Raw genomic sequence first — 13,764 nt, 5'->3', positions numbered from 1 at the left:
CAAGAGAAGACACCAATAAAACCAAAAGCATGCTACGTACAGCCGAAATGAAGACACTAAGAGCAATAGCAGTTAAGACGAGGGGTGGAATATGAAGCAACCTCATGGAACAATGTGGCGTGCAAGATGTAAGTAGTAAGGTAGGCAAAGACGAAGATAATGGTTCAGTTCTCTATGGCAAAGAGATCTGGAATAGCTGAAGATATGCTGGAAGATAACATAATTATTGTTCATTCTTTTTATTATGTAATTTAGAACATAGGAATAACTACATTTTCTAATATTTGAAAAACTGCATGTTAAAAGAGTGATATTAATGAGGATGTGAAGGGGTTTCAGTAATTAATCCATTTACTCACGGTAAAATATTTCACAACCTCTACATTAAAAAAAAACCGCTCGGATTGACATGGAATTTGGCATACACATAGCTAACATGTCAAGGAAAAAAAGTGATATTGTGCCGATCTGTTCTTTTACCCTGGGGTGAGTTTCACTAATTCTCGGGGGTGAAAAAATATACGTTCAAAGAAGTCTAGAAATTGATAAACTGACTACTAGCGTTGATGACTTTTGTTCTATAGCGTTTTTCACCAAGTTCATACTTTTCGAGTTACTTGCGAGTGAATATGTTCATTTTTCAACAAAAAAAAACACGTTTTTAGACAGTTTTCGCAAATAACTCAAAAAGTAAGTATTTTATTGAAAAAATATTCATAGGAAAATATAGCTTATAAAAAAGAAAAAAAAATTATGTACATATGAGGTCTCTAGACCCAGTAGAATCAGAGTTGTAGCTAATGAAAGGTTCATATTCGCCAAATTCCTAATCGAATATTTCAACGTGAAATAACAAAAAAAAATGAAGCACTGTTCGAGGAAAACTAAATACAATTTTTTAAAGTATTTAAAAAAGGTTTATTTTTGTTTTTTAAAAAAGTTTCGAGTATCAAAGTAAGCAAGTTACTATCAAAATAAAATGGGTGGCTTTTTTAAATCGTGAAAATCACCCCCTAATTAGCATCCCAAATGAAATTAATCGCTTCATAAGTTGCTTTACTCGTGTATGTATTGTTTATAATATAATCATTGTTTAATTACATTAAAATATATGTATTATTTATATGATCTGTAAGTTTCACTGGTGAAAGGGCTGTAATTTTTGAAAGGGCTGTAATTAAAAGGACTTGAACTAGCCACTAATCAAGAGTATGCAAATTTTGAACACCCATATCAATTTTTATCTTACAGAAAAACAAAAAATCCAAAATATTCAGAAAAGCAAAGCTTACAATTTTTTACTGTTTGAGATTTTTGATATGACTAATTAGGGGAGTGCATATAGATTTTCACTTCGGAAAAAATCAAACAAGATAGAACTTTTTGTAATTTCATTAAGAAATGTTTAATAAACAACAAATCAAAAAGTTCTAATCGCGAAGTGGGTGCTTCATTTTTTATTAAACAAATGAACTGCGAAATTAGATGATTTTTTAAATAAACTTTAGAAAAAAAAAACTGACTTGACCATTGAAAAATTCAGAAAATTTTACAAAAAAACCTTATATAAAGATTTTTCTAAAATTAAATATGTAGCTTCTATAATTTTTATTTACAACGCTAAAAGTCACCCTTCTCACAAACATTGGCTCACTGTAAACTAGCGTTCGGAGAAGTGCACGGTTGAGTTATTTTAATGTAATTCTTTAACTAATGGATCAAATGAAATTTTACAAATTGAACATGAAAGAAGAATAATTAAGCTATCTTATGGTTATAATAGAAAGAAATAAAATATATGGGCATAAGTACGGTGTGGGCGGAAAGTGAGCCTTACATGAATTTTGTTTAAAAATGATTTAAAAATGTGTAACTAATACAATTTCTCTTATAGAACTCTTAATTTTGCACAACTTACCTATCAAGCATCTTACTAAATGATGTTTTATTAAAAAAAAATCTCAAAAATTTAATTCAAATGATATGACGTCTCAAAAAATGTAATTTTTGCAATCTTCGTAGATTTATAGAATTACCACCACTTTAAGACGGTATTACTCAAGTTTGAACAGATCTATTACAGTTTTATAAGTGCTTTTTTAAAGCTTAGGATATAATCTTTAAAATTCACTAAATTATTTTACTTTAGAAATGAAATAAATTATTTATTTTTAAGAAAATTAAGAAAAATAACAAAAATGTAATACAAAAACCGAAAATTACCAGCTAAAAAAATGTTTATACAAAGTGATCAAAACTTTTTTCTGTAAAACTTACCTAAAATACATTTAATAATAAGCTTCAACAATAATAAATGTTCAGCAAAAAAATTTTTTTTAGCACTTATACAGTATGTTTGCGTAACTTGGAACCTATTGATAACTTTTTTATTATCAGTTTTACGAAAAAAAGTTATTCTTTATAAAATACTCTGCATCGTATATAATCTAAGATACAATCATCAAATATTAAATTTAATTAATGTTATACGAGGTATGTCAAAAAATATGAATTTTACTCAAGAGTTAAGTACCTTTACATTTTACAATATCGAAAATTGTTATTAAGAAAAGGTGTTTTAAATTTTTGTTTTAGTGTTCAATTACATCCCTCTAATTAAAATATGGTGAATAATAAAAGCACTTAACTCTTAAGAAAAATTCATATTTTTTACATACCTCATATAAAATTAAAAAAGTTTGATATCTGATGGTTGCATCTTAGATTTTAGACCAGGGAAAGCATTTTATGAAGAATAACTTTTTTGCGTAAAAGTGATAATAAAATATGTTATCATAATTGTAATAAAATGAAAAGTATCCGTAATTTGAGAAAAAATTTTCGATTAGAATGATGTAATTGTATATTTAGACATAGTTTCTAATTTCAAACAACTTTTCATAATAGCATTTTTTGATATTCTGGAATATAAAGGTACTTTACTCTTTAACGAAATTCATATTTTTGACATACCTAACTCGTATAAAATTGATAAAATTTGATATCTGATGGTTGAGTTTTAGATTTTTGACTATCCAGAGCATTTTATTAAGAATAAGTTTTTTTCGTAAAATTGATAATAAAAAAGTTTTCCATGTGGTTCCTAGCTACGCAGACACACTGTATAAGAGCTTCTGTATAAGAATTTTCAAATTGCAATGCCATATTCGGATTCAGCATAATCAAAAACAAAATAAAAACATATTTGATCAAAGTAAAATGATGAATTTAACGATATTTTTAAAATTACTTATACAAAACAATTGTTATTGTTTAAACAATTAATAAACAATTAGCAGCCAAATCTGCTAGTAAAACTTTTTACTTTAACATGTATATAAACTAACAAAAAAAGTTTTAGAAAAATATAAGCTTGTTTGAATTTTTCCGAAACAATACATGTTTTCGTTCTAATTGCACTCCCCTAAATAATTTAAAATTATTTTGAAAAAAAATTCTCTCAAAATAAAAAAAAATTATGATAAAACCAATTTTTTTCAGAAATAAGCACTTTGAACGGATGAAACTTACAGATCATATAAATTGTGCATAGTAAAGCAACATGTGAAGCGGTACCGATTAATTTCGCTATAATTAGTTTTTCCCAAAAGTGCTTCATTTTTTGGTTATTTCATTGAAATATTCGATTTGGAATTTGACGAATATGAAACTATTTTTTATTAGCTGCAACTCTGCTATTACTGGGTCTAGAGGCATCATATATATTATACCGGTTTTTTTTTCACTTTTTAATAAGCTATATTTTTGCTGAGAATGTTTATTTCGATAAAATACTTCTTACTTTTTGAGTAATTTAAGAGAAACCATCTAAAAACGTGGTTTTTGTGGAAAAATTAACATATTAACTCGCAAATAACTTAAAAAGTATTGACTTGGTGAAAAAACGCTATAGAACAAAAGTTATTTAGAATTAGTCAATTTTTCCGCTTCCAGACCTATTTGGAACATATATTTTTTCACCCCCGAGAAGGGGTGAAACTCAACCTGAAGACAAAAGCACACATCGGCACAATATCACTTTTTTTTCTTTGACGATGGCAAACTTCATGTCAATTCAAGCGGTTCTTTAAAATCTGGATCAAAAACCGTGAGTAAACGGACTAAGTGTAAATTAACAGCATTTATTTATTTATTTATCAACGGGCAATCACCCAATTAAAATACAGTATAAACATTAATCACAGGAGATTTATAACCTAACCTAAAGTAAATTTAAAAACTTTAATCATACAAACTAGAACATTAAATAAATAACAAACATTAACAAAAAATGTACAAAACACAAGGATATCAAGTTATCACGCACAGTTTTTAAGCTGAGCTTTAAATTTATTTGGAAAACTGTAACAATCTAAACCTTCCGAATATTGGTTAGCAAATGTAGGTGTTCTGGACATGAAGGAGTTGTGTCCGTAGTTAGTGCGATGCGGTCTAATGTAAAAAGGTTGAATTAGCCTCGTTTGTCTACTGGGAACATGGAGGCTAATTTTCTCCAATAGTTGAGGACTAAAATTATTGGAGTGTAGTATATTATAAAACATTGTGAGATCCTTATGCATGCGTCGGATTTGGAGAGAGGTTATGTTGAGTGACTTTTCTATATTAGAATAGTTAATTTCATCAACCCTCTGATTTTGTTTAAATGCAACAAATCTTAAGAACTTGTGCTGAACTCTCTCAATAACTAGAATATGGGTGTTATAGTGTGGAGACCAAACACATGAACAGTAATCTAGGTGAGGTCTCACAAGTGAACAATACAATACTTTTATGGATGGGATATTTAGAAAGTCTTTTGCACAACGTTTGATAAACCCTAAAAGTTGAAGTGATTTTGAGACAATAGATGAGATATGGGGGATGTAGGATAAGCTGGAATCGAGCACAACACCTAGGTCTTTTATCTGAGATACAGAGTCTAAAGGACAATCCTTAATAGTATAGACATGATTTGCAGGAGTTCTATTTCGACCAAAAACCATTAAGTGACACTTTTTAACATTAAGTTCCATTCCGTTGTTTTCACACCAATAGCTCAACCGATCCAAGTCAGATTGTAATTTTTGACAGTCACCATCATTCTCGATTTTCAAATATAATTTTAAATCGTCAGCAAACATTAGGAAAAAAGCAAAGTGGAAACAGGAGGCAATATCATTAACATAGATATTGAATAGAAGGGGTCCAAGGTGTGACCCTTGTGGCACCCCCGAAGGTACCTTAATTTCAAACGATTGAAAACCCTGAACACGCACTATTTGTATTCTTTCAGATAGGTAGGATAACAACCATTCTAAAAGTTCACCCTGGATACCCAGACCCCCCAACTTATTGATTAAAATCTTGTGATTTACCCGGTCAAACGCCTTTGTAAAGTCTGTGTATACAGCATGAACCTGGAAGCCACCTTTTTTTTTTTTTTTTTTTTTTTTTTTTTTTTTTTTTTTTTTTTTTTTTTTTTTTTTTTTTTTTTATCTTTTATTAAAAAAAATTGTAAACAACATACTTACAGCAAATTGTCACAATTGAATAATAAGTGTCTAATATACATACAAAATTACAATTACAAATACTATGAGTTAAAAGTTAAAATGTGTGATTTAAAAACTCATACACAGAATATGGTTCTAAATCCAATAAAATGCTTTTTATTTCAGTTCTAAATATATTAAAATTCTGTTGCAATTTAATTCTAACAGGCAATTTGTTAAAAAATTTTATACACGAATATGTAGGTCCTCTCTCTGTTGCGACTAGCCTATGTATAGGAAAATTGAGCCCTACATACCTAGTGGGTATGCTGTGTTTTGGCTCAGAATGTGTAAACCTATCCCTATTCTTGAACAGGAACAGTAAACACTCATATATATAAAGCCCTGCCACAGTTAATAATCTTAACTCCTTAAATTTTCCCCTACAGGTCCTTCGAGCTTTTATCTTGAGCATTGTTCTTATTGCTCTCTTCTGAGCAATGAATACTCTATCAACATCAGTTCCTCCTCCCCAGAAAATAATACCATATCTGAGCACTGAGTAGATGTTTGCAAAATAAACTGTCTTAAGGTGTTGTAAATTCAAATACTTAGACATTACTCGTAATGAATAACATGCCATGTTGATTCTCTTGCGAACAACACACAGATGCTCTGACCAATTTAGATGTTGATCTATGTAAATACCCAAGAATTTTGTATTTGTTGATAATTCAACAGTTTGATCATCCAACTCAATCTCCTCTGGAATTATCTCATTATTTTGCTTTGTGTGAAAACAAACACAGTTAGTCTTCTCAGTATTTAAAACCAATTTATTTTTTAAGAACCAATTCTGAGCTGTTTTTAAGTGATCTGAAGAAATACTCAGAAGATCCTCAAACGTTGATGCTAATGTTAATAAGTTTGCATCATCTGCAAAATTTACAAGGTGAGACTCACTGCTCAGTATTTCGCTACCAAGATTGTTAATGTAGAAAACAAAAAGAAGTGGTCCCATGACACTGCCCTGAGCAATACCAAGTTGTAAATTCCCTTCTTCTGAAGAAAACTGTTGTCCTTCTCGAGTTATAATAACTTTTTGTCGTCTGTCAGTGAGGTAATCTCTTATCCAGTCCCGAGCAGGGCCACGAATTCCATATCTTTCTAGTTTGTTGATCAAAATATGATGATCTATGCTGTCAAACGCTTTTGATAAGTCCAGGAACATTCCCAAGGAAATCTCCCCGTTCTCCCATCCATTCAAAATCTTATCCACGAATTCGTATGTAGCTGTTTCAACAGACCTTCCCTTGAGATATCCATGTTGTGATTCAGCAATTAGGTGGTCATCATTGAAAAAGGCTATAAGTCTTGTGCACATTGCTATTTCGAAAATTTTTGAAAATGTCGGTAGTAAACTGATGGGTCTATAATTTTCCAATTTGGTTTTATCTCCCTTTTTATGTAAAGGTTTCACTAGAGCTAACTTTAGTTGGTTAGGGAAAATACCATACTTAAAAGAGTTATTAATAATGTGGCACAATGGTTCTGCAATCTCTTCTGCACAATGTTTCAACAGATTCGCCGAGATCCCATCATAACCTGCACTTTTTTTATTTTTTAGCTTTGAGATGATATTAAGAATTTCAGAAATAGTTACTGGTATAAGAAAAAAAGATTTGGTGTTATATGGAATACTGCATGAAAAAGTGGCTTGAGGTTGAGTTTTTATTAAATTAGGACCTGCATGAAGTACAAATTTGTTAAAATTATTACAAATATCCTCAGGCTTACCACTAATATTCGAAGTTTGATCGACATATTCTGTAACTGTACCATTAATTTCCCTAACAATCTGCCAAACGCATTTTGATTTGCTTTCACTGTTATTTATACGCTCTTCATAATGAGCACTTCTTGCATCGCTCAGGAGACGATTGTATTCCTGCTTCTTTGTTTTGTAAGCCTCACTATAGACCCTGTCAGACCTACTAAGCACTAGAAGGATGTCTAGCTCATTCTTACATGCAGCAACCTGCTGATTAGGTTTTAGTATTTTTTTTGCCGTACATTTTTGCTGAACTGAGACTATAGGAAAGCAATAATCAAAGGTAGACCCAACAATACTGACAAAAGCATCCCATTGCTCATTTACCAGTGATTCAGGGGTAAAAAACACTGAGTCCCATTTTTGACTAAAAAGCATAGACTTGAAGTTATTTTTATTTGTAATTGAAAAAATTCTTTTTTTAACTTTTTTGAGTTTTCCACTTATTTGCAAAGTAAAGGACACCTTCTGGGCAGTATGGTCAGACATATGAGTGCCTACCACCTCTGCATCAAAAACGTTTATATTAGTGTAAATATTGTCAATACAACTTTGAGAAGTCCTACTTACCCGTGTATATTCTAAAATAGAAGGAGCAAAATTAAAAGACTGCAACAATTCACTGAAATCTTTAGCATTACTGTCCTTAACATTCATTATATCTAAATTAAAATCTCCAGCAATAAAACATGTGCATTGCTCATTCAGTAGTATATTTAGAACTGACTCAAGTTTTACTAAAAAGTCATGAACAGGTTTTGTGCTTGTTCTGTATATACATATGATTATGACCTTTTTTTTATAAAATGAGAGTTCTACGGCAGAACACTCAAAACATTCTTCATCGCCAAATATGGTTATGTCACTTCTATGTACATACTCTATACCATTCCTTAAAAAAATTGCTGTGCCTCCATATCCATTTTGCCTGCAAAATGCTGATGCCAGTGAATATCCCACCAAATTATATGCGGACAATTGATCGATGGTTTTCCAATGTTCGCTCACACACATAGCAAGAACATTTTTTTCATCGTTTAGAAATTCTTGAAGAGCATCATGACTTGTTCCTATAGATTGAAGGTTTTGGTGCACTATACACACCTGGTCAGAAGCCTGGATACCTTCAAGAGATTCCACAAGGAAGTCGGTAAATGACAATAAATTAAGTTCAGTGGAGCGGCTAGAGAGAAATCCAAATTGCTGGTCGATAAAACAGCATTTTAAACTTGCTGACAAATAGTCACAAACAAGACTCTCAAAAACTTTGGGAATACAACTCAGAATGCTAATCGGACGATAATTGTTCACTTGAGACTTATCTCCAGATTTTAGTATTGGGGTAATAAAGCTAGTTTTCCAGTAGTCTGGGAACATCCCGGTCTTTAATGACAGGTTAAAAATGTGAAAAAGAGGTCTCGAAAGTAAAAAGCTTAAGTGTTTAAGAAAAGAAGGTGGAAGACCATCTGGACCTGGCCCCTTGTTGCTATCCAAAATGGAAAGTTTTTCATATATAGACGAAATAGAAATGACAAATTGAGATATAGTAAATTGTGATAAGTTGATGTCACCAGAATCTAAAATATTATCCTGCAAATCACAATCTCTATCACTATAAGTTTTTGAAAAGTATTCAGCAAACAAATTAACAATTTCTGTACCACTAGAACCAGTGATATTATTATAGTGTACAACTGATGGTATATTAGGTTTGCTATTTTTATTACTAACAAATTTCCAAAAATTTCTAATATTATCCCTGAGAGATGATTCAGTTAATGCAATGTAATCACGATAACATTGTTGTTTTAAGCGTTTACATTGAGCCCTTAATGCAGAAAACTCATTAAAGAGAGTGGGGGATTTAGTTCTTAGATATTCTTTGTGAACTTTCTTTTTCTGAATAATCGTAACTTTGAGATCAGGAGAAAACCACACCGGAAATTTCTTTGCTGAATACTTTTTAACAGGAACATAAAGATCAATTGTTAAGTATATAATATCGTAAAAAATACTGATCATGTCATCAAGAGACTTATTTTTAAACAAATTATCCCAATTAAATTGAGAAAGAGAACTTGTAACATCTAGGACGTTCATTGCATGGAAATCTCTATAAAAAGCATCACCAGTCAGTCCAGGGTTGTTAACACATGATTCACACTTAAATTCACATTTAAAAAGATAATTAGGCAAATATTAAAATGGAAGTACATAATACTGTTGGAGATATTTGATTTGAATATTGTTAAAAATATGTAAAAAATATTAATTAGTGAATTAACTAAAAAGCAACTGGAAGTGTTTATTATGGTATACTCACTTAACATCTCCTTCTGTTATAGAGTCCGCAAAAGGTGGCACTTTTACAAGTTGTACGTCCCAGCAGGCATTGGATGTTTGAAAATATCTACTACTAGAAGTAGACTTTCTGCATCTACAAAATGAAAAGATAAGATGCAACTGTCAAAAAAGTCAAAGGATATTTTCTAAAGTTTTAATAGCATCCATATTTATTTTAGAATTGTACAAAAAGACTTTTAATTTATTTGATTACTACAATTTGTACATACAATTGTACAGCTTACTACACTGCTCTTAGGAAGATGTTAAAGTGGTTTAAATTTGATTTTGATAGTTGTTGATTTTGAGTTAATTTTTGGGAGAGCTTTAGTGAACTCTAATTTATAATATGATAAACAACACAAAGTTGCCTTTAATAAAATTTCGTGAAGGAGTAACATTTCAGCTAGCCAATAAGTCTACGGACCAAACAATGGTTCAGTCTTCAAAAAGAAAGCACATACTGACCAAACCCGAAGGCCTGGTGCAAAAAAAAAGACGAAATTGTATGGAATGTTTCAAAAAGCTGAGGGATACAATGAAAAGTAAAGAAGCTAATAAAAAGGTCACTAAAGTTACTACATACAGCGTATGTGAGGAAAAACCTGATTTATGTTTACCATGTTTTAATTTTAAACACAATGCATAAATTTTAAAACTTATACTTGCTAACAATATTCGCATTTGTTATTTTTATACTTTATGAAAAATATGTATTTTGTTCTCAATTTGGTTTTATTTTATTTGAAAATATTATAGTAGAATCCCGATTATCAGTGTGGGAATTATCCGGGCTGTGGATTATCCGTGCTATGATCTTCTATTACTAAAATTCCATTTTTGAGGTTTTATCAAAATAACGTCACCATAAATCACTTGATGGAAACTCTATATGCCGAGAGGGAGACTCGTAATGAAAGGTTTATTTTTTCTTTATCTTTTTGTGGTAGGTACATAATGTATGTGTATACGTAAATACATATGTATTATGTATAAGAAATACATGTTCGGATTATCCGTGCTTTTCAATTATCCGTGCCATGTCCGGTCCCGAGGAGCACGGATAATTGGGGTTCTAGTGTATATGCATTTCTTAAAAATTTGAGTTTTTGCTTTACCAGATGCAATAGCCTGGTACTGATAGAGTTTCCGACAAGTTTGTATATTTCTTGTATATGTTTACTACACATAAATCTTTAAAAATTTACACATAGATGGCACTTACATTTCTTAAGAACTACCAGTCTATTGCAACTGGTGTATATAAATACAGAATTCTATAGTACCAGTCAATTACAACTTGGAAGCATACTACAACATAATAATTGAATTTTTCATAATCGCTGCGGAGGTGTTAAAAACCCTTTTTTAGACGTAATTAAGAAAAGGAACTTACTGCAAATATTTAACTACTTTTGATTTGTTGTTTTTTCTGTTTAATTCAAGATGTAGGTAGATTAAGTCTGCTTGTATATGGCAAATAAGTACAAAAAATGTTATCAATATATCATTTTCTAAAACAAATAATGCTATTAAAAACTTTATAAAATATTTCTGTATGTTGTTGATAGGTATATTTTTAAATTTCACATTACCTTAAAGTGTGGGAACTATTAATATTAATACCATATTTTCGGATTATCTGCTCCCCTTGAATAACACATCTATGATTTGCAGTTACCTGTAAATTAGATTACATAATCTAGTATCGCATTTAACTATGGATGTTTATTTTAATAACTATTATGTAACCAAATAAAATACTGGTAATAGTTACTTCCTTAAATACCTATTTGTTAACACTTACCACAGGAATACCCTTTTCTACAGATTTTAGTATATGCCGAAGAGTTGATCGGGGTACACTTTTAATAATTATATTTAACATACTTGACATTTTCGGGGTATTTATTCAACGAACCCCCTTTATATTACAAAAATGTTTCTTTTTAGGGGGCCCAGATTTTATGAGCAACAACTCATGTGCTATTAACCTGTCACTAAATTCAGAGTAGGAGTAGGAGAAAATTGAAAAGTAAAAAGAAATATTCAAGGTGTATTGACAATGACAATGACAGACGTCAAAGACAGTGGTCAAAAAATATATCGCGCCAGCTATGGGAATTGTTGTGAACTTTCCAGTTTTATTACAGTATTTATCATGGGCGTAGTAACTTATGGTTTTCAAGGGTATTAAAAGACATATAGATTTATTAACAAAAACGAATGTGTGTGTACTTTGAACGCACGTAAGAAGTTATACTTCTATTACATATTATGTGATTTTAACGAAATTGATATAATGTACTTTAAACAGTTTATTGGCGATACTAGGGCCAAAGCTTTTCAACCTAGAACTAGAAGACGTCTTCAAAACGACAAATTGGTCAACCTATGGCATTAACGTTAATGACAAGAAGCTAAACCACCTCAGATTCGCTGACGACATTGTGATTATAGCGAGCTCATTCGAGGAACTGCAAATTATGATGGAGGAACTCGCAGACAGCTCCCAATACGTCGGCCTGAAAATAAACATGAAGAAAACAAAAATAATGACAAACACAGATGACCCCAGACGCATAACTATAAATGGCAGTGAGATAGAAAAAGTCCAGGAATATATCTACCTAGGCCAAATCCTGAAACTAGACAAAGAAAACCAAAGTGCGGAAATTAATAGGAGAGCAAGACTAGCATGGGCAGGATTTGGAAAACTTGGTTGGATACTTAAGAACCGCAAAATACCTCAATATTTGAGGACCAAAGTGTTCAACCAGTGCATCCTTCCTATCATGACATGTGGGTGTCAAACCTGGACCCTAACCAAGGCAAATATGAATAAACTAGCCACAACAGAAAGAGCTATGGAAAGAGCAATGTTAGGTATACGACTGTCAGATAAAAAGAGGAACGACTGGGTAAGATCAAAAACAAAAGTCGAGGACATAACAACAAAAGTTGCCAAACTTAAATGGAGCTTCGCAGGCCACACTGTTAGACAAAAAGACCAACGTTGGAATGCAACGATACAACATTGGAGACCTTACCAAAGTAAACGACCGAGAGGAAGACCACAGATGAGATGGGTTGATGATATTAAAAGAGTAGCCGGAACGAATTAGAAATATGTTGCTCAGGATAGAGACCGATGGAAGGAGTTGGGAGAGGCCTATGTCCAAACGTGGACGATAGAAGGCTAAGAAGAAACAGTTTATTTATATTTCATTTAAATATTAAACGAATTTTAATACTTACTACTTTCCAAAAATTTTTATTAAGACAATACCAAAAATTTAAAAAAATAAAAGAATAAAACGCACACAAACACATTGAAAAATGCCACAAAGAAAAAATGATTTCTGAACGATAATAATAATTGTTGGCAAAAATTTTAAATACGCATTTTCTGAAAAAAATTATTTAACAAATATACTATAAAATGCATAAAAAAATAAAAACTTGCATCGAGATTCGAACCCGCGAATTTGGGGACGCTTTGATTCGTAATCGAAGCCTAGACTCACTCATCCAATTACACATTATTTGTCATGTGGAAAAATAGGGCAACTGAACGTTTTACTGTTTGACAGTTGTTCTGAATTTACCCAATCAATTTATGTAGTTTGATTTTTGAGGAATCAAATATTAAAATATGACAAAGCAGTAAGAAAACAATATATTAGATGAAGATTGGTAGAACTTTTGTTGGTAATCAAATTAAGTATGTAAATCAAAGCATTACATACCTACTAGATAAATAAATCTACGCCAAAAAATCATAATTTAAAAATAAAAATCGGACCTAATTTCGGATTTCTTTCTAAAATCCCCATTCTTGAGAAAATAAATTTATTCCAACCTAATCCAAATGTATAATTACAATATGATTATAATAAAAACTACTTACCAAATTAGAATGAGTTTTCCTTGTCCAAAGGTCCAAAAATACATATGAAAACTATTTAAAAAGCAGTATAACTATTAACTAACTTTTGTTTGTTGTTTCTTTTCCCACAAATTTCAAAACGCAACAACCATAAATAATCAAACCACAAATAGAGAAATAAAAACAATATTCTTTTTATTTCTCTATGA

At 31.0% G+C, this 13,764-nt stretch overlaps 1 protein-coding gene across 1 annotated transcript in view; it reads right to left on the bottom strand.

The window, feature by feature from the left end:
* Positions 1 to 11,742, bottom strand: part of LOC126880370 (dihydrolipoyllysine-residue succinyltransferase component of 2-oxoglutarate dehydrogenase complex, mitochondrial) — a 78,920-nt gene extending 67,178 nt beyond the window's left edge. The window contains exons 1-3 of the mRNA XM_050644192.1: positions 11,474 to 11,742; positions 11,262 to 11,347; positions 9,647 to 9,760 (exon numbers count right to left, since the gene is read on the bottom strand). Of these exons, the coding sequence (XP_050500149.1) occupies positions 9,647 to 9,760; positions 11,262 to 11,347; positions 11,474 to 11,563 (290 nt within the window). The 5' untranslated portion in view covers positions 11,564 to 11,742. The remainder of the gene's footprint in view (positions 1 to 9,646; positions 9,761 to 11,261; positions 11,348 to 11,473) is intronic.
* Between the last annotated feature and the right edge of the window lie 2,022 nt (positions 11,743 to 13,764).

This window comes from Diabrotica virgifera, chromosome 2, assembly GCF_917563875.1.
Source record: "Diabrotica virgifera virgifera chromosome 2, PGI_DIABVI_V3a".
Taxonomy (NCBI): domain Eukaryota; kingdom Metazoa; phylum Arthropoda; class Insecta; order Coleoptera; family Chrysomelidae; genus Diabrotica; species Diabrotica virgifera.
Note: the sequence above shows the minus strand (reverse complement) of the source record. Positions and strands in the feature narration are given on the sequence as shown.